Source organism: Jaculus jaculus, chromosome 13, assembly GCF_020740685.1.
Source record: "Jaculus jaculus isolate mJacJac1 chromosome 13, mJacJac1.mat.Y.cur, whole genome shotgun sequence".
Classification (NCBI taxonomy): domain Eukaryota; kingdom Metazoa; phylum Chordata; class Mammalia; order Rodentia; family Dipodidae; genus Jaculus; species Jaculus jaculus.
This window is the reverse complement of record NC_059114.1, coordinates 5,917,357-5,938,634: the sequence shown is the minus strand read 5'-3', so window position 1 is coordinate 5,938,634 and position 21,278 is coordinate 5,917,357. Positions and strand designations below refer to the sequence as shown.

At 50.6% G+C, this 21,278-nt stretch overlaps 1 protein-coding gene across 4 annotated transcripts in view; it reads left to right on the top strand.

The window, feature by feature from the left end:
* Cabin1 (calcineurin binding protein 1) overlaps window positions 1-21,278 on the top strand; it is a 123,485-nt gene that overhangs the window by 9,828 nt on the left and 92,379 nt on the right. For all 4 annotated transcript variants that reach the window (XM_045132014.1, XM_045132012.1, XM_045132013.1 and 1 more), the window contains exons 5-16: window positions 774-908; window positions 3,297-3,477; window positions 5,030-5,159; window positions 6,291-6,440; window positions 7,806-8,098; window positions 9,695-9,863; window positions 13,468-13,604; window positions 14,075-14,292; window positions 15,166-15,244; window positions 15,689-15,876; window positions 16,827-16,979; window positions 17,801-17,995. In XM_045132014.1, coding sequence (XP_044987949.1) covers window positions 774-908; window positions 3,297-3,477; window positions 5,030-5,159; window positions 6,291-6,440; window positions 7,806-8,098; window positions 9,695-9,863; window positions 13,468-13,604; window positions 14,075-14,292; window positions 15,166-15,244; window positions 15,689-15,876; window positions 16,827-16,979; window positions 17,801-17,995 — 2,028 coding nt within the window. The remainder of the gene's footprint in view (window positions 1-773; window positions 909-3,296; window positions 3,478-5,029; window positions 5,160-6,290; window positions 6,441-7,805; window positions 8,099-9,694; window positions 9,864-13,467; window positions 13,605-14,074; window positions 14,293-15,165; window positions 15,245-15,688; window positions 15,877-16,826; window positions 16,980-17,800; window positions 17,996-21,278) is intronic.

The window sequence follows — 21,278 nt, the reverse complement described above, 5'->3', positions numbered from 1 at the left end:
TGCCTTGTTGCGACCAGGTTGCTTGTGTAGCTCGGTGCTGTGAACACCAGATCTACCTGGCCACGAGCTTTGGGAATCTCCTGACTCTGCTTCCCATTGCCGGAGGCTCCTTGGGATCACAGACACATGTGCTACTTGCATCCAGTTTTATGTGGGTTCCAGAGACCTGAACTCTGGGCATCAGGCTTGTACAGCAAGCACTTTTACCCACCGGGCTGTCGCCTTAGGCCTAAAGTGACTTGATCTTGAAGACGTTTACAACCTACACTCTTTCATCGTGTGTTCACCTGTGACAGGGTGAGGCATCGCTGTCCTCTTAGGGAGCCTGAAGACACCAAATATATAATGGAATAGCTATGGGTGGCCATGTAGTGAGTTACAGGGCTCAGCCTCTTGCCTTTTAATTCAGAGGTCCCTGGTGTGAGGCTTTGGACCCTTTCTGCTAACCCAGGAAGCCTCTCCCCTTAATCCTGAGTCATGGGAGAAGGGGCTGGTCAAGCTGACTTTCTAATGCTGGTAAATGTCATCGAGCATAAGCCCCCACATGTTGGGGCAGTGATGGGGAAGTGTCCCTTGGTGGCCAGACTTCTGTAGTTGCTTTATGGTGGTGTGATTGGACCTGGAGGGGTGAGAAGAACATCTGCATTTTCCCGGGGAGGCGGGGAGGAGACAGGCTTAAGCAGTGCTGGCTCAGAGACCAGCTCTTCTGCTGACTGCCCACTGGGGTCTCAGGGACTGGGTGTCACTCCTGCTTTGCTTTGCTGTGTTTGCAGGCAGTTTCATCTGGAGATGAGAAAGAGGGCTTGAAACACCCGGGACTGATCCTGAAGTATTCCACCTATAAGAACCTGGCTCAGTTGGCAGGCCAGAGGGAGGATCTGGAGACGGCCATGGAGTTCTACTTGGAGGTGAGGTGCTGGTGGCGCTCTGCTCTGCTCTCTCTGGAGGTGCTGAGGGAGGGCCAAGAGTGATCTTGTCGTCCACAAGGAAGAGCCTGTGGTGGTGTCTTTCCAGGCTACTGTGCCCAAGGCCCTCCCTGCTCAGTGGTGGCGGTAATGAGGACGGACTTATTGGAGAGCAGGGTAAGGGTAGGGTGTGCTTGAGGGCAGAGGGCTGCATACGAGTTCTTCTGCCATCTAGTGCACTTGTGACCATAGGAGAGTTACCTAATCTCTCGGTGCTTCCGTGTCTACACCCTGTGGACATAGGCATGGTGGCACATGTTTATAATCTGAACAGTGGGAAGGCTAGACAGGAGGATCACAATTGTGAGGCCATCCAGGCTACATAGCAAGTTTGGGGTAAATAGGTATGTGTTCAAGGGTGGAGAACAGTGCATTTGTAGTGCACTAATCTTGCCATTATCTCTGCTACCCACCTCTGTGGGCATCTCCAACATGCCAGATGCTGTGCTAATTGCTTCCATGCATTCTTATGCTAGGAAACCAGCTTGGGGTCACTCTGCTGAGTGCTGTTGGAGCAGGATGTGACCTGGGGTCTCCAAACCCTGGAATCTTTTTTAGAGCCCCGCAGGGCTCCGTGTTTCTTTTCACCCTACTTCTTTACCTGCCAGTGTTACGCTGACGCTTATGACGAGAAAATGGTCTGAGTTAAATAATCGTTTTTGTTTGGTTTTGACACTGGTTCTCATGTATCTCAGACTGGCCTTGAACTCACTGTGTAATCAGGAATGACCCTGAATTTCTGATCCTCTGCCTCCACCTCCCAAGTGCTGGGATTGCAGGCATGTGTCACTATACCCAGTTTATTATGTAACTTGTATTTGCTTTTTTATTTGTATGTGCATGCATGCACATGTGTTAATGTACAGGTGTGTGCATCTATAGCACACATGTGGAGGTCAGAGGACAACTTTCAGGTGGATTCTTACTTTTCTACCTTAGTTGAGGCAGTGCTTCTCCCTGGATCACACTGTGTTCTTTTTGCCACATTGGCCTGAATTTCTAGGAAATTCTCCTATCTCTGCCTCCCATCTCACCATCAGCTTGCTGGGATTACAGAAGCCTGCCAAAGCTTCTGGGTTTTTGTTTTCAAGGTAGGATTCCACTGTAGCCCAGGCTGGCCTGGAATTCACTATATAGTCTCAGAGTGGCCTTGAACTCACGGCGACCCTCTTACCTTTGCCTCTTGAGTGCTGGGATTAAAGGTGTGCACTGCAGGCATGGCATACTTTTGCCTTTTTTTTAACCACTTAGGACGTTTTACCGGCATATGACAGTTTACAGTCCCTGCTGTGCTGTGCGCCGTGCTAAGTAAGAATCGCTTAGCCCTCTGCGCTGCGCTCACTTGCGTGCTTTGGCTCGCACGTGGTGCCTGTGGAGGTCCCAGCTGCCCTGCTCAGGCTTGAGCAGCAGACACTGTACCCACGCAGCATCTCCCTAGCCCCTCGGTGTTCTCTTTGCTTTTCCTTCCTTTTTTTCAGAGGGTTTTTACCAGATAGTCTAGGCTGTCTTGGAACCTGTGATTCTCCTGCCTCATCTTTCAGGGTATTGGAATTATGGGTGTGAGTCACCACACCCTGGTCTGTGTAACATTTTGTGTGTGTCTGGTGTGCATGCTTGGGTGTGTGCATGTACATGTGTGTGTAGAGGCCAGCAGATGACACGGATTGCCTTCCTCAATCACTTGCCACTTTATGTTTTGAGACAGGGTTGCGCACTGATTTAGCTTGAGCAGCTGGCCAGCAAGCAACCCAGCACAGGCGTGTGCTGCCGTGTCCACCGTCACTGCGGGTGCTTGGGGTCTGGGCTCAGGTCTTCACGCTTGCATAGCAAGCACTTTATTAACAGCCATCTGCCTAGCCTCTCTACAGTACTTTAACGCTAGCTATTTCTTCTGTGTATAAGTATGTGGATGCATTTGCCACGGTGCACATGTTGGAGGTTAGAGGACAACTTTGAGGTGTCTATGCTCAACCTTTGAGACAGGGTCTCTGGTGGCTGTAAAGAAACTTAGATTGCAACAGAATGTCAGACTGTCTGGCCAGTGAGCTTGGGATACTCTTGGTTCTGCCTCCCATTCTTGCAGGAGTTTTGGGTTCACAGTGATGCACACACCACTCTATGTCCAGCTATGTGGCTGTTCGTGGATGGAGAATTGAACTGGACGTCTAGTGTCTTTAACCGCTGAGTCAGCTCTCCAGCTTGTAACTCTTCATGTGTCATTTCTTGGAAAAGTGACTCTGGGAAAGTGAGCTGTCCCTCTTGTCTCTAGGATGCCTGCAGTGACAAATCCAACCAGTCAGTGTGTGTCCCTTTGCTTATGCTGCTTTGCAGGCAGTGATGCTGGATTCCACGGACGTCAACCTCTGGTATAAAATTGGACACGTAGCCCTGAGACTCATCCGGCTCCCCCTGGCTCGCCATGCTTTTGAGGAAGGGCTTCGGTGCAATCCTGACCACTGGCCCTGCTTGGACAACCTCATCACTGTCCTGTACACCCTCAGTGATTACACAAGTGAGTCAGGACAGAAGAGGGAGGTGGCTTGGGTCAGCTGGTAGCCAGAGTTGACACAGCTAGGCTTTCTGCCAAAATGTCAGGAAACACGGGGAAAAACAATTATTTTAACGTGAGAGAATTGGCATGCTAGGCCCCCCAGCCGCTGCAGTTGAACTCCAGATGCGTGTGCCCTGTGTGCATGTGGGACCTTGAGTGCATGAGCATCGCCTTGTGCGTCTGGCTGACGTGGGACCTGGAAAGCCGAACATGGGTCCTTAGGCTTTGCTGGCAAGCACCTTAGCCACCAAGCCAACTCTCCAGCCCAGGAAATGTTTTAATAGCCTTGCTTTGTTCGCTTGTCTTGATTTGTACTTTGTAGTAATAAGTAGTATGCTCTCTAAGTGACCTTCCCCTTGACTTCATTTCCTTTGTGTGTTGTCAGTTTAAAAAAAAATTTCTTTTGTTTATTTATTTGAGAGTGACAGACAGAGAGAGAAAGAGGCGGGGGGGGGGGAGGGAGAGGGAGAGGATGAGAGAGAAAGAGAGAGAATGGGCACGCCAGGGCTTCCAGCCACTGCATAGGAACTCCAGACGCATGCGCCCCCCTGTGTATCTGGCTAATGTGGGTCCTGGGGAATCGAGCCTTGAACCGGGGTCCTTAGGCTTCACAGGCAAGCGATTAACCGCTAAGCCATCTCTCCAGCCCATTTTTTTTTTGTTGTTGTTGTGTTTTGAGACAGGTTCCTATATAGCCTATGCTGCCCTAAAATTCATAATCCTCTTGCCTCAGTCTTCCCAGTGCTGGGATTATAGGTGTGTGCCACCATGCCTGCCAGCCACATTGCCCCATCTTAGTTTGAGTTATAATAAAATACTATAGACAGAGTGGCTTAAACAAAATAAAACTTATTTTTCAAACTTATTTTGGAGGGGACTATACTGTTAGGGTTACCTCTGAGAGTCCCTTGAGATCCCTGATAAATTCTATATGGAATTCATGATGTGTTCACAGGCTGGCTTCAAACTCACTGTGATCCTCCTACCTTGTCCTCCCACATGCTGGGATTAAGGGCATGTGCCACCACATCTGGGTAATTGCCACATATTTTGATGATCATTTTCTAGTTGGCCAGTGACTAATCACCATGAGTCCTACAGACTTTTAGTTAGCCAATGACTAATCACCATGAAGAATCACTGTGAGTCCTGTAGACTTTCCAGTTAGCCAATGGCTAATCACTGTGGGTCCTATAAAATTTTTACAGCAGTTCTGACATGTGGAGCCACTGGGTCAAGGTTGCCAGACCTGCTGTCTGTGGCATTGGCTGGATCTGTTCACCCTATAGCCAGTGTCCCATCTACTCAGGCTGTTATAGACTCAAAAATCTTTTCTGGTTGACTTGGCTAGGGCGTTAACTCACTATTACTGTGCATTTCTTTGATTCCAGAGTGGGAACGTATTCCTGGTGTTAACTGGCAAAGCCAGAGCTTGTGTGGTCTCAGGTCCTAACCTGCCTCTCTCCCTGCCAGCCTGCAGTCCTAGGTCCTAACCTGCCTCTCTCCCTGCCAGCCTGCCTGTACTTCATCCGCAAGGCACTGGAGAAGGACTGCCGCTACAGCAAGGGCCTGGTCCTCAAGGAGAGGATCTTTGAAGAGCAGCCTTGTCTCCGGAAGGACTCACTTCGAATGTTCCTCAAATGGTAAGACCTAATTTTGTCACGTGGTACCTCTCCCCCATCCGTGTGTGACTGGTGAGCATCAGGAATGGGTTTCATTCTCCTGGATCCTGACTTCCGGCCTTGGAACCCTTGAGCTAAGTGCAGGGCTTCCTTCCCTGCTTCAGCCTTTCAACCCCTGAGCTTCTTGACCTGCCTGGATGTTTTGGAGGCTGAAAAGGGTGGGTAGGTACTGGGTATTGAATCCAGGGCTATTCCCCCTGCCAAGGTCTTGCCCTCAACATTGACTGCCTAAGTTCGGTTCTGTATCCCACATGTGCCTCTGATTTTGTGCTGCTGCTTCCTTGCTTCCAGCACAGCTCGTTCCCTGCACCTCACCCAAGAGTCCTTTGCAGCCTGACCCCTGCTTCTCCCTCCTCAGTTGCTTTCCCTCCTTTTATCAGAGCTGCCTCAGGCCCTTGACACATGTGCTCCTGCAGTGTCCCTCTCCTCAGTCTCTCTTTTCCTGCCACATCCTGTATTGCTCCTTCTTCACCCTCCACTCCCAGGTGGCGCCCCTGCCCCTGTCTTCCAGCTGTGCTAAATCCACTGGTTTTCCTTGCAACTCACCTGTTGGAGTTAATTTGTCATAGTGTGCATCCCCCATGAGTTTAGATACCTGTCTCGAAGGAAATAATGCTCTTGGGAGTGTAGTTAAGTGCTTCAGTGGCTGTGTGGGTGGTCCTGCTGGTGGCATTCAGACAGCTTGGGAAGGAGGACAGCTGTGAGTCACCTTAGGCAGAACGACCTGTAGGAGAGCATCTGAGGCCTCAAAATCCCCTTTTGTGTATTTTTAGAGCCACCATTGATTTTGATGAGCTCAATTAGTCTAATGATTTTTGTTGGGATGGGATTTATTTTCTGTGGCTTCTCTGACATTGAATTAGTATTGTTAATGTACATGAAATCTCTTTACCTCGCTTGTGTGAAAGAACAAAGAACATTGGTCATTTCCCGTGTAGGTGGCTATTAAAGAAACCAGACTCAAGTGGTTGTTTGGGAAGAATCAGCACGGATTAAAGAGTATTACGTTAAATGTATCCATCCCTGTGTGTAAAGCTTCAGTTTGGCTGTGGCTTTAACATTGTACTTTCTTTGTGTCTTGCATACTCTTAGTGACATGTCCATACATGAGGTGTCCGTGAGCGCAGCTGAGACGCAGGCCATTGTAGATGAGGCCCTGGGGCTGCGGAAGAAGAGGCAAGCCCTGACTGTGCGGGAGAAGGAGCCGGACCTGAAACTGGTGCAGCCCATCCCCTTCTTCACGTGGGTCCTGCGGTGTTTCTGGGAGTGCTAGGCTGCCTGGTGGGATGATGCTTTGTCCAGGAGAGAAACTCCAGGCTGGGCTGGGGCTGCAGGCTGGGGCAGGGCTGGGGCATCCTGACCAGAATGCTGGTGCCATGGCCCTGCTGTAGACTCCTGCTGACAAACAGCTCGGCTCTCAGCACCCTTGCTCTCAGTGGCTTTTGGCTTTTGCCATTGCTCACCCAGCAGAAACCTGGAAGCCTGGAGTTGGGCCCAGGTATGGGTTCACTCAGCACAGCCTTGTGAGCCCAGTGATGTTTGAGAGGCCCTTACCTTCCTAGAAAGCAAGCAGGGGTTGGTGGCCCACTGGTACGGGTCAGTTTAGTCCTTACTGAGCTCTGGCATTCAATGTCTGTTTTAAAAATTCTGGCTTTAGCTAAGCGTAGTAGCACATGCCTTTAATCCCAGCACTTAGGAGGCAGAGATTAAACCAATCACTGAGGTCACCTTGAGACCACATAGTGAATTCCAGGTCAGCCTGTGATAAGAGTGAGACCCACCTTGAAAAACCAAGAATTTAAAAAAAAAAAAAAAATCTGGCTTTGGGAAGAGAATGCAGAAAAAAACGTAAGAGCCAAAGGAAGGCTGTCTTCCAGATACAAAGTGGTTGTGGCATTCAGTTCATGGCCTCACAGTGGCTGGTGCCACCTACACAAGACCTGCATAATAGGAGGCAGAAAAATGAGGACATCAAAACAGAACAGGAACTAGTTGGAAAGAAAAACTGGGAGGGAAAAAATGGAGAGTGATAGAAGGGGATCGTGATCATGGTGTGTTGCATATATGTATGGAGGTTGTCATAAAAAGTTAAAAAAGAAATCTGGCATTGCAGGCATGGTGGCTCATGTCTGTAGTCCCAGTACCCAGAAGGCTGGTGGATCTCTGAGTGTTTAAGGCTATGCGTGTCCTTGTTGTGGATTTTGGGCTCTCCAGGGCTGCGTAATGACGCCGTGTCTCACAGAAGCACGTGCATGAGTGTACACGTGCACACGCGTCATGCCATCGCATCCTGAGGCTTTAAATTTAGCCTACCTTGAAGCCCCACCCACATTCATTTCTCAAAAGTTGGAAGCAGCATCCCTGTCTGGGGTGGGACATTAGGACTTCTGTTGGTGGACGGGGACACCATGTCACTGCAGCTGGGGGGGTGCTCTGCCTTCAGATTTGTTTGAGTCACAGTGTTGCCAGTGATGACAGTGATAAAATCCTGAGCACCTTAGCCCACCCCTGCTGAGGTCACAGCTCTGAGAGCAGTTCTGCTGACTCCACAGGCTAGTTGACCTCTGTGGCAGGATGGTGACCAGGTCTGGTGGCCCATTTTTGCAGGTGGAAGTGCCTTGGAGAGAGCTTGCTGGCCATGTACAACCACCTCACCACCTGTGAGCCCCCAAGACCCAGCCTTGGCAAGAGGATTGACCTGTCTGACTACCAGGACCCCAGCCAGCTACTAGCGCCCTCTGTTGTGGTGATGCCTGTCAATGTGATCCAGCCAAGCCCTGTCAGCACTGGCCCAGCTGTGGCCGTGGCTGTGGCTGAGCCCGTCCTCTCCTACACCTCCGTGGCCACAGCCAGCTTCCCACTGCATAGTCCTGGCCTGCTCGACACAGGCCCTGCTGGGGGTGAGCAGCCCTTGGGGAGTGGCTTTCTAGTTAGCATCCATTTGCTGAACCCAGCAAGAATGAATGGGCTAGTGTGTCTAGTCTTTCCAGAGACATGAATCATGTGGTTCTGAGTTAAAGTGAGGTCTGCAGACTTACAGGGAGCTGATCAGTCTAGCCTCAGGGTCAGCACTGCAGCAGTACAACCCTTGCTTGGCAGGCAGAGGCTCTGGATACAACTCCTTGCTGCTCACTGACAACCCCTCCCAGCAGCTACATCATGACACAAAAGGCCCTCTATCCCTTCTTTAATTTTTTTTTTCTTTTAGGGTAGGATCTTGCTCTAGCCCAAGCTGACTTTTAAATTCACTATGTAGTCTCAAGTTGGCCTTGAACTCATGGCGATCCTCCTACTTTAGCCTCCCAAGTGCTGGGATTAAAGGTGTGGACCACCACTCCTGGCCTACACTTTTAATTTATTTACAAGCAGAGAGACACATGTGCGTGCCAGGATGTTTAGCTGCTGCAAACAAACTCCAGATGCATGTGCCACTTTGTGCATCTAGCTTTACATGGGTACTTGGATCAGACCCAGCTTGTTAGGCTTTGCAAACTCGTGCCTTAACTGCAGAATCATCTCTCCAGCCCCCGTAACCTTCCTGATACCATCCTGGAAGGTCCTCACTGCTCATCCTGCTTTTTAAAAATGCTTTTTTAATTTTGATTTTTTGAGGTAGAGTCTTGTTCTTGCCCAGGCTGATCTGGAATTCACTATATAGTCTCAGGGTGGCCTTGAAGTGATCCTCCTACTTCTACTTCCTGAGTGCTGAGATTAAAGGTGTGCGCCACTACACCTGGCTGTTTTGTTTGTTTGTTTGTTTGTTTAATTATTTATGAGAGAGAGAGAGAGAGAGAGAGAGAGAGAATGGGTGTGTCAGGGCCTCTAGCTACTGCAGATGAAGTCCAGGCTCATGTGCATCTGGTTTAGGTGGATTCTGAGGAATCAAACCTGGGTTCTTAAGCTTTGTGGGCAAGCTCCTTAACCACTGAGCAATCTGTCCAGACCTTTTTTGTATTTTTTATTACCACTGGAGTTGTAAAAGTTTTTGACAAAACTCCCCTGTCTCTTCTTGATTTCTGTATCTGGCAGTTGGGAAGTTTCTGAGTGACTGTGCACAACCATGGTCATAAAGGCACGGTTGATTACCCTTCAGCAATAGGACACTCCTCAGCTGCGTAGATCATTCAGTGCTCCTGTTCTTTTCGTGTCGCTGGGTGTTGAGTGAGTCCTGTTTGAGTTCAGTGCAGCTCACTGTCCATCCCAGGCACACGGACTGAGACCCCAGAGGCTCTTCAAGGATTCCACTGCCTCAGTACTGGGATTGGAATGTTCTGAGCACTGGCTTGTGAGTCTTGTCATCTTGAGAAGGATGTGAGAGTTAAGGTATTTAAAATTAAGTTTACTCAAGATTCTGTAGTTGTTAAAGAGAGTTCATGAGTTGTGGAGTTCAGGCTGTAGGATTATAAAGGCAGGGAACTGGTGTGTCTATGTGTGTGTTTTCTTTTTTTTTTAACCCCTGCTATCATCTAAGATTTTAATTCATGCTCTTTGTAAAGGTGATGTTTCTGGAGGCGATAAATCCAAAAAAGGAGTAAAGCGTAAGAAGATCGCAGAAGAGAGTGGAGAGACAGCAAAGCGGAGGTCTGCCCGTGTCCGAAACACTAAATGCAAAAAAGAAGAGAAAGTAGACTTCCAAGAGCTCCTGGTGAAGTTTCTTCCATCCAGGTGCCCCGTACATTCACTGGGTTCTGGTTTGCAAGAGGAGACAAGCGCAAAAAGTGCCTGCCCACCTCTCTTTGCTCTTCTGTCTGTCATCACCCTTCCTTCTTTGTGTCTCGCCTACCCCCTGCAACCTCTGTGTGAGCGTCAGCACAGATGGCACTAGACTGGGATCTTGCAGTTTCTTCCTCTTCTGGGCTCAGGGAGAAGCAGCAAGGCCGGGATACCCACCTCTTGGCTGGGATGGAGACTTCTGCGTCACAGTTGCCTGACTCTCGGGAACCCCCATGAAGGGAGTGTCCCACCTGCCCAGTGCCCGTGTGCCTGCTCCACCTCCTCTGTGCTTGACACGCTTCCCAGAACGCGGAGAGGAGCTTGCTCCGGGTTGAGTTCCCTGACTCTCCATGTTCTTCAGAGACCCTGGGGCGAAGGTGCTGGCCTCCAGGGCCAGGAGGGACATGGGCTCCTGCTCCTGACCTGAGTCCTCACCTTCCTCCTCCTTTTGGCCTTTGCCCTCTCTTTTAGAGGCCATGGAGCCTTGTACCCTGAGCCTTCCTGGGAGGGCTTCCGGTGCTCCTTCCTCCAACCTTAGCTGGGGAGAAGGGCAAGTCATTGCTGTAGTACATTGTCTTTCTCCCTTCTGACATCTGGTTGGAACGTTTTTAAAACCTTAATTTTTTTTTTAATATTTTTTAAAAATTTTTATTTATTTATTTATTTATTTGAGAGTGACAGACACAGAGAGAAAGACAGATAGAGGGAGAGAGAGAGAATGGGCGCGCCAGGGCTTCCAGCCTCTGCAAACGAACTCCAGACGCGTGCGCCCCCTTGTGCATCTGGCTAACGTGGGACCTGGGGAACCGAGCCTCGAACCGTTAAAACCTTAATTTTTAAAAAATATTCATTTATTTATTTGAGAGAGGCAGAGAACCTTGTACATACAGCTTACGTGGGTACTGGGGAATTGAACCTAGTCCTTAGGCTTTGCAGGCAAGTACCTTAACCCCTAAGCCATCTCTCCAGCCCTTAAAAAAAATTTTTTTTTGAGACACACACACATACACAGAGGGAGAGAGAGAGAGAAAGAGTAAGTGTGTGTGGGCATGCCAGGGCCTCTAGCCACTGCAAACAAACTCCAGATGTATGCACTACCTTGTGTATCTGGCTTATATGGGACCTGGACAATGGAACCTGGGGCCTTATACTTCGAAGGCAAGCACTTTAACCGCTAAGCCATCTCTCTAGCAACCCCTCCCTGTTTTGTTTTGTTTTGCTGAGGTGTTCTCTCCTTTCTCCTGTCTCTTTGTGAGTTTTTCTTCCATCACAGTGACTGGAGAAGGTGCAGCTTGGGAGGTAATGTGTATGATCAGCATCTCAACAAGAGATCAGGAGTTTATTATTATTATTTATTTATGAATGAGAGAGAGAGAATGCACATGTGCGCACCAGGAGCTCCAGTTACTGCAAACAGACTCCAGATGCATGTGCTACCTTGTGTATCTGGCTTACGTGGGTCCTGGGGAATTGAACCTGGGTCCTTTGGCTTTGTAGTCAAGCACCTTAAACGCTAAGCCATCTCTCCAGTCCTGAGATCAGGAGTTTTGAGCTGACATTTTGTCTAGTAACAGTTTCTTTCAGTGATGACTCCATCAAAGGCCAGGAAGAGCTAGAGCAGAATTACACATCCATTTCCCAAAAGGATTCTTAATCTCTCTCCCTCTTTCTTCCCATGAAGGTGAAATTGCTAGAGTAAAGCTGTTCTCAGTCCACAGCCAGTATAACGTCAGGTGACAGTGCAGTGCCTTCGGGTGGGTTTCTCCTGACGTGTGCAGAAGTCTCCCCTTGGAAGAGCGGGCGCTGGCTGTGGTGGAGTGACCCTGTCTCCCTTTGGAAGAGCGGGCGCTGGCTGTGGTGGAGTGACCCTGTCTCCCCTTGGAAGAGCGGGCCCTGGCTGTGGTGGAGTGACCCTGTCTTCCCTTGGAAGAGCGGGCGCTGGCTGTGGTGGAGTGACCCTGTCTCCCCTTGGAAGAGCGGGCGCTGGCTGTGGTGGAGTGACCCTGTCTCCCCTTGGAAGAGCGGGCGCTGGCTGTGGTGGAGTGACCCTGTCTCCCCTTGGAAGAGCGGGCGCTGGCTGTGGTGGAGTGACCCTGTCTCCCCTTGGAAGAGCGGGCGCTGGCTGTGGTGGAGTGACCCTGTCTTCCCTTGGAAGAGCGGGCGCTGGCTGTGTGACCCTGTCTTCCCTTGGAAGAGCGGGCGCTGGCTGTGGTGGAGTGACCCTGTCTTCCCTTGGAAGAGCGGGCGCTGGCTGTGTGACCCTGTCTCCCCTTGGAAGAGCGGGCGCTGGCTGTGGTGGAGTGACCCTGTCTCCCCTTGGAAGAGCGGGCGCTGGCTGTGGTGGAGTGACCCTGTCTCCCCTTGGAAGAGCGGGCGCTGGCTGTGGTGGAGTGACCCTGTCTTCCCTTGGAAGAGCGGGCGCTGGCTGTGGTGGAGTGACCCTGTCTTCCCTTGGAAGAGCGGGCGCTGGCTGTGTGACCCTGTCTCCCCTTGGAAGAGCGGGCGCTGGCTGTGGTGGAGTGACCCTGTCTTCCCTTGGAAGAGCGGGCGCTGGCTGTGTGACCCTGTCTCCCCTTGGAAGAGCGGGCGCTGGCTGTGGTGGAGTGACCCTGTCTCCCCTTGGAAGAGCGGGCGCTGGCTGTGTGACCCTGTCTTCCCTGTGGCCCTGCTGTGCTACTCCAAGGTCTTATTTTCTGGCCCTCTTGACATGGAGTTATTTCTACTTTGAGTTGTTGCTTTCTGTGAGGTTTTAATGCTTCACGGGGCCAAGCAAGAATAATGTCTGATAGTGTGATGGATAGAGTCTCCAGTAGTGTGTGCAAAAGTGAGTCAAGATCTTTATGGGTGCCTTGAACATTTGTGCTGTGGAGGTACTGATTGAGGGAAAGCCACAAGGGTGGCGAGAACATCCTTGTCCTTGAGAGGAATCAGAAAACTGGTCCTACTGGGGGGGGGGTGTCCTTCCCTGTCCCAAAGAAGCAAGAGGATGCATGGAGGCCAAGGTCAGTGGGCTTAATTTGTCATACACTTTGGTCAGTAAACCCCCTCTCTTCTGGCTCACTGGATAGCCTTGAGGACTACCCACACCCATTCTCGTGCTCCTTTGCATGACACCCTTCTCTGTTGACACCCTGAACACCACCTCCTCAGATTCTCTCCAAGGCAGGGCCCTTGTGACTTGGTCTCAGCAACCACTTGAGACAGGTTGATCTTTACTTGGGTTGTTTCTGTTGAAGCATCTGCTTACTGTCCACTTCTCTTGTGAGGAGGCAGGCTTCCCGTAGGCAGTCTGCAGCACTTTTCCTGTAAGGAGTCAGGCTTCCTGTAGGCAGTCTCTACCAGGTCTCCTGTGAGGAAACAGGTTTTTCGTAGGCAATCTCCAGCACTTCTGCTGTGAAGTCTGGTGAGAGGAAGCGTCTCCTGGAGGTCTTGGCTCTGGACCCTGTCACCCATGTATTTTCTCCTTCATTGTAGCTCAAGTTTCCTCTGCTAGGAGCAGTTAGAATGTGTACCAGCGCAAATTTTGTTGCTTTTGTGACTGGCATGTTCCTTGCAGGTTAAGAAAACTGGACCCCGAGGAGGAAGATGATCCTTTTAATAACTATGAAGTTCAGTCAGAAGCCAAGCTGGAGAGCTTCTCAAGTATGGGGCCGCATCGGCTCTCCTTTGACTCAGCCACCTTCATGGAATCTGGTAGGAGTTATTAGTGTGGCCTGGCACTTTCATATGACCTCCAGACTTTCCTCTGCAGCATGGCTCTGAGGTGTTCCAAGGGGCTTCCTGGTTAGCTGGGAGGCCGTGAGATGTCCAGGTCCCTGCCTGTGCTTCTGAGGCTGTCTCTTATGGCTGGGTTCAGGGGCTTGGTTTTGCAGGTTGGATCGCTGTGACCGCAGCTGTTGTGACAGACACTGCTGTGTCTGTGTGTGCATGATCTTGCTCAGCGCACGTGGCAGAACGCAGAGGTCAGCCCTTTGGATGCCTTGCGCGCATGGCCATTTCCAGAGGCTTGCGCGTCACCGGTCAGGGCTGGAGCCAGGCTTGGAGTCCTGGTGTCCTGGCCTTGTCCCTGCGGTGTCGAATGTTAACCTGGATTGAGTAGTGAAGGGAGGCTGGGCACAGGAGGCCCTTTTCATCCAGTTAGGTTGTTCTCCCTTCCTGGGCAGAGAAACAGGATGTTCATGAGTTCCTGCTGGAGAACCTGACCAATGGGGGCATCCTGGAGCTGATGATGCGCTACCTGAAGGGCATGGGCCACAAATTTCTGCTGAGGTGGCCACCCGGCCTGGCGGAGGTCGTGCTCAGCGTCTACCACAGCTGGAGAAGGCACAGCACCAGCCTTCCCAACCCCCTGCTGAGGGACTGCAGCAATAAGCACATCAAGGTCAGGGCCTCTCCAGGGCTGGTCAGTGTGGGGCTAGCAGCAGAGGTCAGTGGGGATGGGGCTCAGGTGTACAGCCCATTGGCTGTACCTACTTGTGGGCCCAGAACCTAGGCCACTGGAGAGTTTGACTCAGGAAGTCATGGGACTTGATTTGTGTCCCCAAGACCCCTGGTGGCTAAGTGGAGTATGGAGTGACAGTGGGAGGTGACGTGGAGGCAGAGCTAACAGGATATGAGGAGGTGTAAGTCATAGGGAAGACTACTCATGTGCTGAGGCAGGAGAACCACAGAGACAGCTGGGGGAAAGCGTTTGCTTGTATTTCATGTGCCAAGGACTGGGAGGACTGTTACTCTCGTTTTGCATTTGCATAGTATGTGTGATATAGTAGGTGTGGTACGGTGTGTGTGGTATTTGAACAGACACAGGAGAGACAGAGAATGAAGGAGAGAGAAGAAAGATAATTAGGCACACCCGGTCCTGTTGCCACTGCACATGAACTCCAGATGCACGTGCCAGTTTGTGCATTTGACTTTACATAGGTACCGGGAAATTGAACTCAGGCCTGTAGGTCCTGTAAGCAAGCGCCTTTAACAACAGCCATCTCCACAGTCCACTCATCCCCACTTTAACCTTGCAGTGGAATCTTTTACTTATTCCAGAGCCTGCCTTGTAATTACACCTGTAATTCCAGCATTTTGGTACTAGCAGCAGGAGGATCAGAAACTCATGGTCATCCTTGGCTACATAGTGAGTTCAAGGCCAGCCTGGAATACATAAGACCCTGGCTCCAAAAGAAAAATGTAAATTGTAGGTTAGCTCACCACCCCCAAATGCTCTGGCCACTTTGTGATTTTGCTCCTGGCTTTCTTGCAGGACATGATGCTGATGTCTCTGTCCTGCATGGAGCTCCAGCTGGACCAGTGGATACTGACCAAAGGCAGGAGCTCTACAGGTAAGGGGAGTCTGTTCTTGGGTGGGTGGAAACGAGTGTGGGATGGCTGGGTCATGGAATTCAGTGGGCACCTTTTAGCTTGTTGGTGTCTCAGAGAAATCCCCCAACATTCAGAAGGTCACTGTCTATGTGCTTTTGCTACTGCTTGGGGTTAAAGGACGTGGGATGTCAGTAGATAAGGATGATTCTTCTAAACCCACCTAGTAGCATGCAGACACACTCCATGTTCAGCCCGTGGAAGCAGTAACCCTCTTTCCACAAGCTCTCAGGCCCTCTGCGCCTGTGCCTGAGCGGTCCGTTTCCTGTTGCCTGCTGCCTGCTGCCCAGGGCTGTAAGGCGACTGACGGGTTTGGGGTACCTAACCATGTAGACTGAGGGCTGAGGTAGCATCTGGGGGCCAGGAAAACATTTGGATGCTTCATATATTGTCTTGATGGTTTTTAGTGTCCCCCCGAAACTGCCCTGCTGGTGTGGTGACAGGCAGGTTTGGGCCTGACTTCCCCGGAACACACTGCCTGGGTGACCTCCTGCAGCTGTCATTCGCCTCGTCCCAGCGTGACCTGTTTGAGGATGGCTGGCTGGAGTTTGTTGTCCGTGTTTACTGGCTGAAGGCTCGTTTCTTGGCACTACAGGTTGGTTCTGTGGTCAGAGCATGCCCTGACCCCTGACAGAGAGGGAGGGCAGAGCAGTAACCACACTGAGGACATACACAAAACACGTACCTAGGCAGTGGGCTTGGCCTGCTGAAGTGGGCGTGGCAGGCTGTTATCAGCATGTCAGCAGCCCATCCATGACCACCAGGCTGTGAAGCTCCTTGGGGCCCCTGTTGGAGCTCTGGGAGAGAATGTCCTGTGCCTCCTCGTGACCCCCAGTAAGGGCTGCTGTTTTGGGGCCCTTACATTTTCCTGAGAAAGCCAGGCAGTACACCAGTTGGATCAGTTTCCCAGAGGGAAATTCCCACCTATTTCTGGAGAATTGTAGGTGAGCTTCTCCTGAGAGCCTGGTTGGGAAGGATGGGGTGGACTAGTTGTTCCCTAAGACCCTCCTGGTGGTACTTGATACACTGCTGGAATGAGGCAGAGATGGTCCAGGTGCCAACAACAGCTCAGTGTGAAGAACATCAATCACTTCTAGCATCAGGATGGGCCTTGGCTTTAGTCCTGGCTCTTCCAGATACATGGCATCAGTGTCTTACCTGTAACATGTGGCTAATACTTCTCACAGAGTTGTAGTGCTGGCTGCTCACTCCTTCACTTACCAGCTATTTAACAAATATTTGTTGAGCCTCAGTTCAGTTAAGTCTTTTTTGGGTGTGATATATGGCAATAATAGAATTGAAAGCTTTCTCTGCTGGGCTTGGTGGGACATCTGCAAGTACTTGGGAAGATGAGGCAGGAGGATTTGTAAAACCAAGGCCTCCTACATATTAAGTACCAGATCTGCTTGGGCTATGTGGCCCTGTCTCAAATGACCAAACAAAAACTACCCTAAAGGCAACCGCTGTCTAGTGAGATCAGGAATATCAGGAACCTGGCACAACATAATTAGTCCTTTTGCCCTTATTGGTTTTCCTTCTGACCAGGGAGACATGGAGCAAGCCCTGGAGAACTATGACATCTGCACAGAAATGCTCCAGAACTGCAGCGCCATGCACGGGGAGGCTGGGGCGGAGCCGAGGGACGTGGTGATCCGGCTGCCCAACCTTCACAATGACTCTGTAGTGTCCCTGGAGGAGGTGAGCGAGTACAAACATTCATGGTGCTGTCTTGGCCACAGCTCTTTCTGAATTGGTGCTGTCAGCCCAGGTCTGGCCTGTGCCCGCGGAACAGGAGCTGTCCACGTGCTGAGCAGAGCTGCTGGAAGCTGGGCAGAAGAGGCAGGGGAGTGGGCTCCAGCACGCTAGGGCTCCACAGACTGCCCTGATGGAAAGCTTGCCCAAGTGGCAAGTGTGGGAGCTTCAGCTGTCATAATGTCGCAGTGGGTACTGCTCAGCTCTGCTGTGTGGTGGCGGTCCTAGCACAACGAGGGGGCTGCCAGCTGGTGCACACCAATGTCGATCGGGCTGTGGGACTGGCACAGTGCTGCACATCTGGGTGGCATTCTTTCATTCACTCAGCTCCACTGCAGTTGGCATTTGTGGAGTTTCCATCCACATGGCTGAAAGTAGCCTTTGACTCACTTCAAGGTAAGACCAGGCACAGTACTTGGAGGTCTGTGCACCAGGCTGTATTAGGCTCCATGTGAGGAAAGAACGGTGTGGCTCAGCATGTGCCAACCTCTGGTCCCATCTTTGTGTCTGTGGCAGCTTTTGTGCTCTGTTTTGCTGTGACTGTGAAGCTCACATTGTTTTGTCATATGCCGTCAGGAAGCGCCACTTCTGCAGTGGGTTTGAGGTTGAGTGTGTCGATGTTAGACAAGGGAGTGCCTTGCCCTTGACATAAACACTGTTGAGGAAACACATTTGGTGTGCACACTGATGTTTTAAGGAGGAGCCTGTTCACTGGGGGGACCAGGTGAGGAGCTTGTCACCAGACAGCATTTCTGTATCTGTCTTAGATTGATAAGAACCTCAAGTCACTGGAACGGTGCCAGTCCTTGGAGGAGATTCAGCGGCTGTTCGAGGCTGGCGACTACAAGGCTGTTGTGCATCTGCTCCGCCCCACTTTGTGCACCAGTGGGTTTGACCGGGCCAAGCACCTGGAGTTTATGACTTCCATTCCCGAGAGGCCAGCCCAGCTGCTTTTGCTGCAGGTGCGTGTGCTCCAGCTGGGTCCCCACTCCCAGTATCCGAGCCTTACCTCTGTGTTCTCCCAAGGCTGTGAGGCAGCCCTTGAGACACATGCTGGATTACTAGATTACTGCAGGAAGACGCTAACAGAAGATGGGTTAAGATGGGGGATGCTAGAGCACGAAGTGCAGGCCTGGCAGCCACGGGGAAGGGCGCTAGCACGAGGGCAGAGCGTGGCTCACGCTGGGCCCACGCTTCGCTTCTCTGTGCGGCACAGGAAGAAAGAATGATCACGATGTGAGCACCTACCTGCATGTTCATCCATCTGGTTTCATTTCTTCTTACTTGACTTTGAATAGACATGCCATGGATAAGATACTTGTATGTTGTAAAGAAGCAAGGCAGCACAGACCCGTATGTCAGCATGTAGCTGAAGCAGAAATGCCCCGCTTCATGTTGGACACGCACATGCTTTCCTGCACCCTCCGTGTCCTCCATGTTCCTATTCTTCCAGAAGTCCATGCTGCTGGAAAGCTGGTCGGTGCTGAGCCCTCATTCTCATTACCCAACCTCTCTGAGCCTCGGTGTCTCATCTGTAGAATGAGGGTGGTCACAGCTAGTCTTTCACAGGCCTGTGGTAGGAATTGCTCAAGTTACTGTGTTTTGATTGACACTGTGCCTGGTATGTAGAAAGCACCATGGAGGTGCCCCTGGTACCACCACCATGGGTTGAATTGGACAGAGACCGACATGGCTGATAGTCATGTTCATGGTGTCATTGACTGGTCTACAATCTCTGGTCCCTTGTGGTTCATGCACTGATCACATTAGGTATGTGACCTTACTGAGCCCTTCCCTTTCAGTTTGGAAAGAGTACAGTCATAGCCAGCTTTCTGTTCACATTACATGTGGCCATTAATTTTTTTTTTTCTTTTCAAGATAGGGTCTCACTCTAGCCCAGGCTGACCTGGTACTCACTCTGTAGTCCCTGACTGGCCTCAAACTCACAGTGATTCTCCTACTTCTGCCTCCCAAATGTTGGGATTAAAACCATGTGCCACCACACTGAGCAACATGTAGCATTTTTTTCAAATTTATTTTTGTTTATTTTTATTTATTTGAGAGCGACAGACACAGAAAAAGAAGCAGATAGAGAATGGGTTCACCAGGACCTCTAGCCACTGCAAATGAATTCCAGATGCATACGCTACCTTGTGCATCTGGCTTACGTGGGTCCTGGGGAATCGAGCCTCGAACCAGGGTCCTTAGGCTTCACAGGCAAGCACTTAATTGCTAAGCCATCTCTCCAGCCCAACATGTATCATTTTAATCATTAACACTGTTAAACTGGGAAAAGACTGTAAGAAAAGGCTTGGGAAGAAAGAAAAGGGTTAGTTTTAAGTAGGGAGGCCTGAGAAAGTCAGGCAAGCCCACTCTGAGACATCATGAGCTGTGTCTGACTTCAGTTACCACGTCAGGCTGCAGGGTGGCCCAGTATGGTGTGGAGGGCGTGCTATGTGTACCCCAGGAAGGCCTAGGGGCAAGGAGGTAAGAGTATAGTCTTTCCGTTATGTAGAATGACATTAATGCTCAGTTGTTATCTTATTTCTGTCAGTGACAGACATCATCAACCACTACATGTGGCAGGAAGCTCCTTCGGGGGGAGGAGCTGCTGTTTAGACACGCACTGAGCACTGAGTGGTGGTAAGGGTTGGCCACACCCCATGGGACCTCCTGCAGCTGTCTGTGAATGACGTCTCATTACTGCTGATTGTCCTGTGGAGAGTGGCTTCTGACTGATGGGAGTGCTTTTTGAAGATTCAAGATGTTAAAAGCTTTCTCTTGCCAGTGTTTTGAACTCACGGCAATCCTCCTACCAGTCTTGCCAGTGTTTTGGCCACTATGTTGTTTGCTATTGAATTATGGCTTTTACTGTTTTAGGTTCATTGGTTTTTACATATGAGTGTTCTCAGGCTTATTTGTGTGTGTGTGTGTGTGCATTTGTTCATATGTTGGCGTGCACATTTGTGTATGTGTGTGTACGTGGAGGACAGAGAACAACCTTGGGTTTGTTCCTCAGGCATCATCCAACAGTCTCTCAGTGGCCTTGAGCTCACCAGGCAGGCTAAATGAGCTGGCCAGTGAGCCCTAGGGTCCCACCTTGCCTTGCCTTCCCAGGCCCACTTCTTAGTTTGTATGTAGTCAAAATCTTTTCATGTTTTCTTTTTATTTTTCAAGGAAGGGGGTCTCACTGTAGCTCAGGCTGACCTGGAACTCACTCTGTAGCCTTAAGCTATGCCCAAACTGACAGTGATCCTCCTACCTCTGCCTCTCATGTGCTGGGATTAAGGCACATACCACTACAACCATTTTCATGTTTTCATTTTTTGCTTTTGTTTTTTGAGGTAGGGTCTCACTCTAGCCCAGGCTGACTTGGAATTCACTATGTAGTCTTCGGGTGGTCTCGAACTCGTGATGATCCTCCTACCTCTGCCTCATGAGTGCTGGGATTACAGATGTGTGCCACCACACCCAACTTTCAAATGGTTTTATTTCTTAGGTTTAGATAGCCTTCCCCAAGCTGCAAAAGCACTCATCTATCTCCTCACTTATATCCATCTGGCTTTATGTGGGTACTGAACCTGGGTACTCAGCCTTCACAGGCAAGCACCATAACCACTAAGCCATCTCTCCAGTCCCCACTTACTCTACATACACAGCTTGAACCCATCCAGGCCACCTGGTAGTAGTCACAGGAAGGCTGCTCTGAAAGGACCGGGGGTTGTGTATCTGTAGCATTGCCTGGGGTCCTTGTCTTTGCCTCACTGCCCTGCAGTGTGGCTGTGAGGCCGTCTTCATCTGCTGCTTTCGGGCATTTTCATCCAGAGAGGCCAGCCTGGATTTGGAACCCCACAGCTGTACTCTGGTGCCTCCTGTCTCAGAGGCCTCCTGTTTAAGAGCTTGCTTTCTAGAGCCGGGCGTGGTGGCGCACGCCTTTAATCCCAGCACTCGGGAGGCAGAGGTAGGAGGATTGCCGTGAGTTCAAGGCCACCCTGAGATGACAGAGTTAATTCCAGGTCAGCCTGGACCAGAGTGAGACCCTACCTTGAAAAAACAAAAAAACAAAACAAAAAAAAGAAGCTTGCTTTCTAGAGACACAAAGCTCCATTTTCTTGACCATTAGGGCTTGTGACTTGAGGGATGGTTTTGCCCTGTGTTTAGATGGTGGAGCACATTCCAGAGACATCTGGAGTGTCCTGTGCCTACGCTTGTTGTGTCACCTCAGAGAGCGACAGCTAAAAGTGT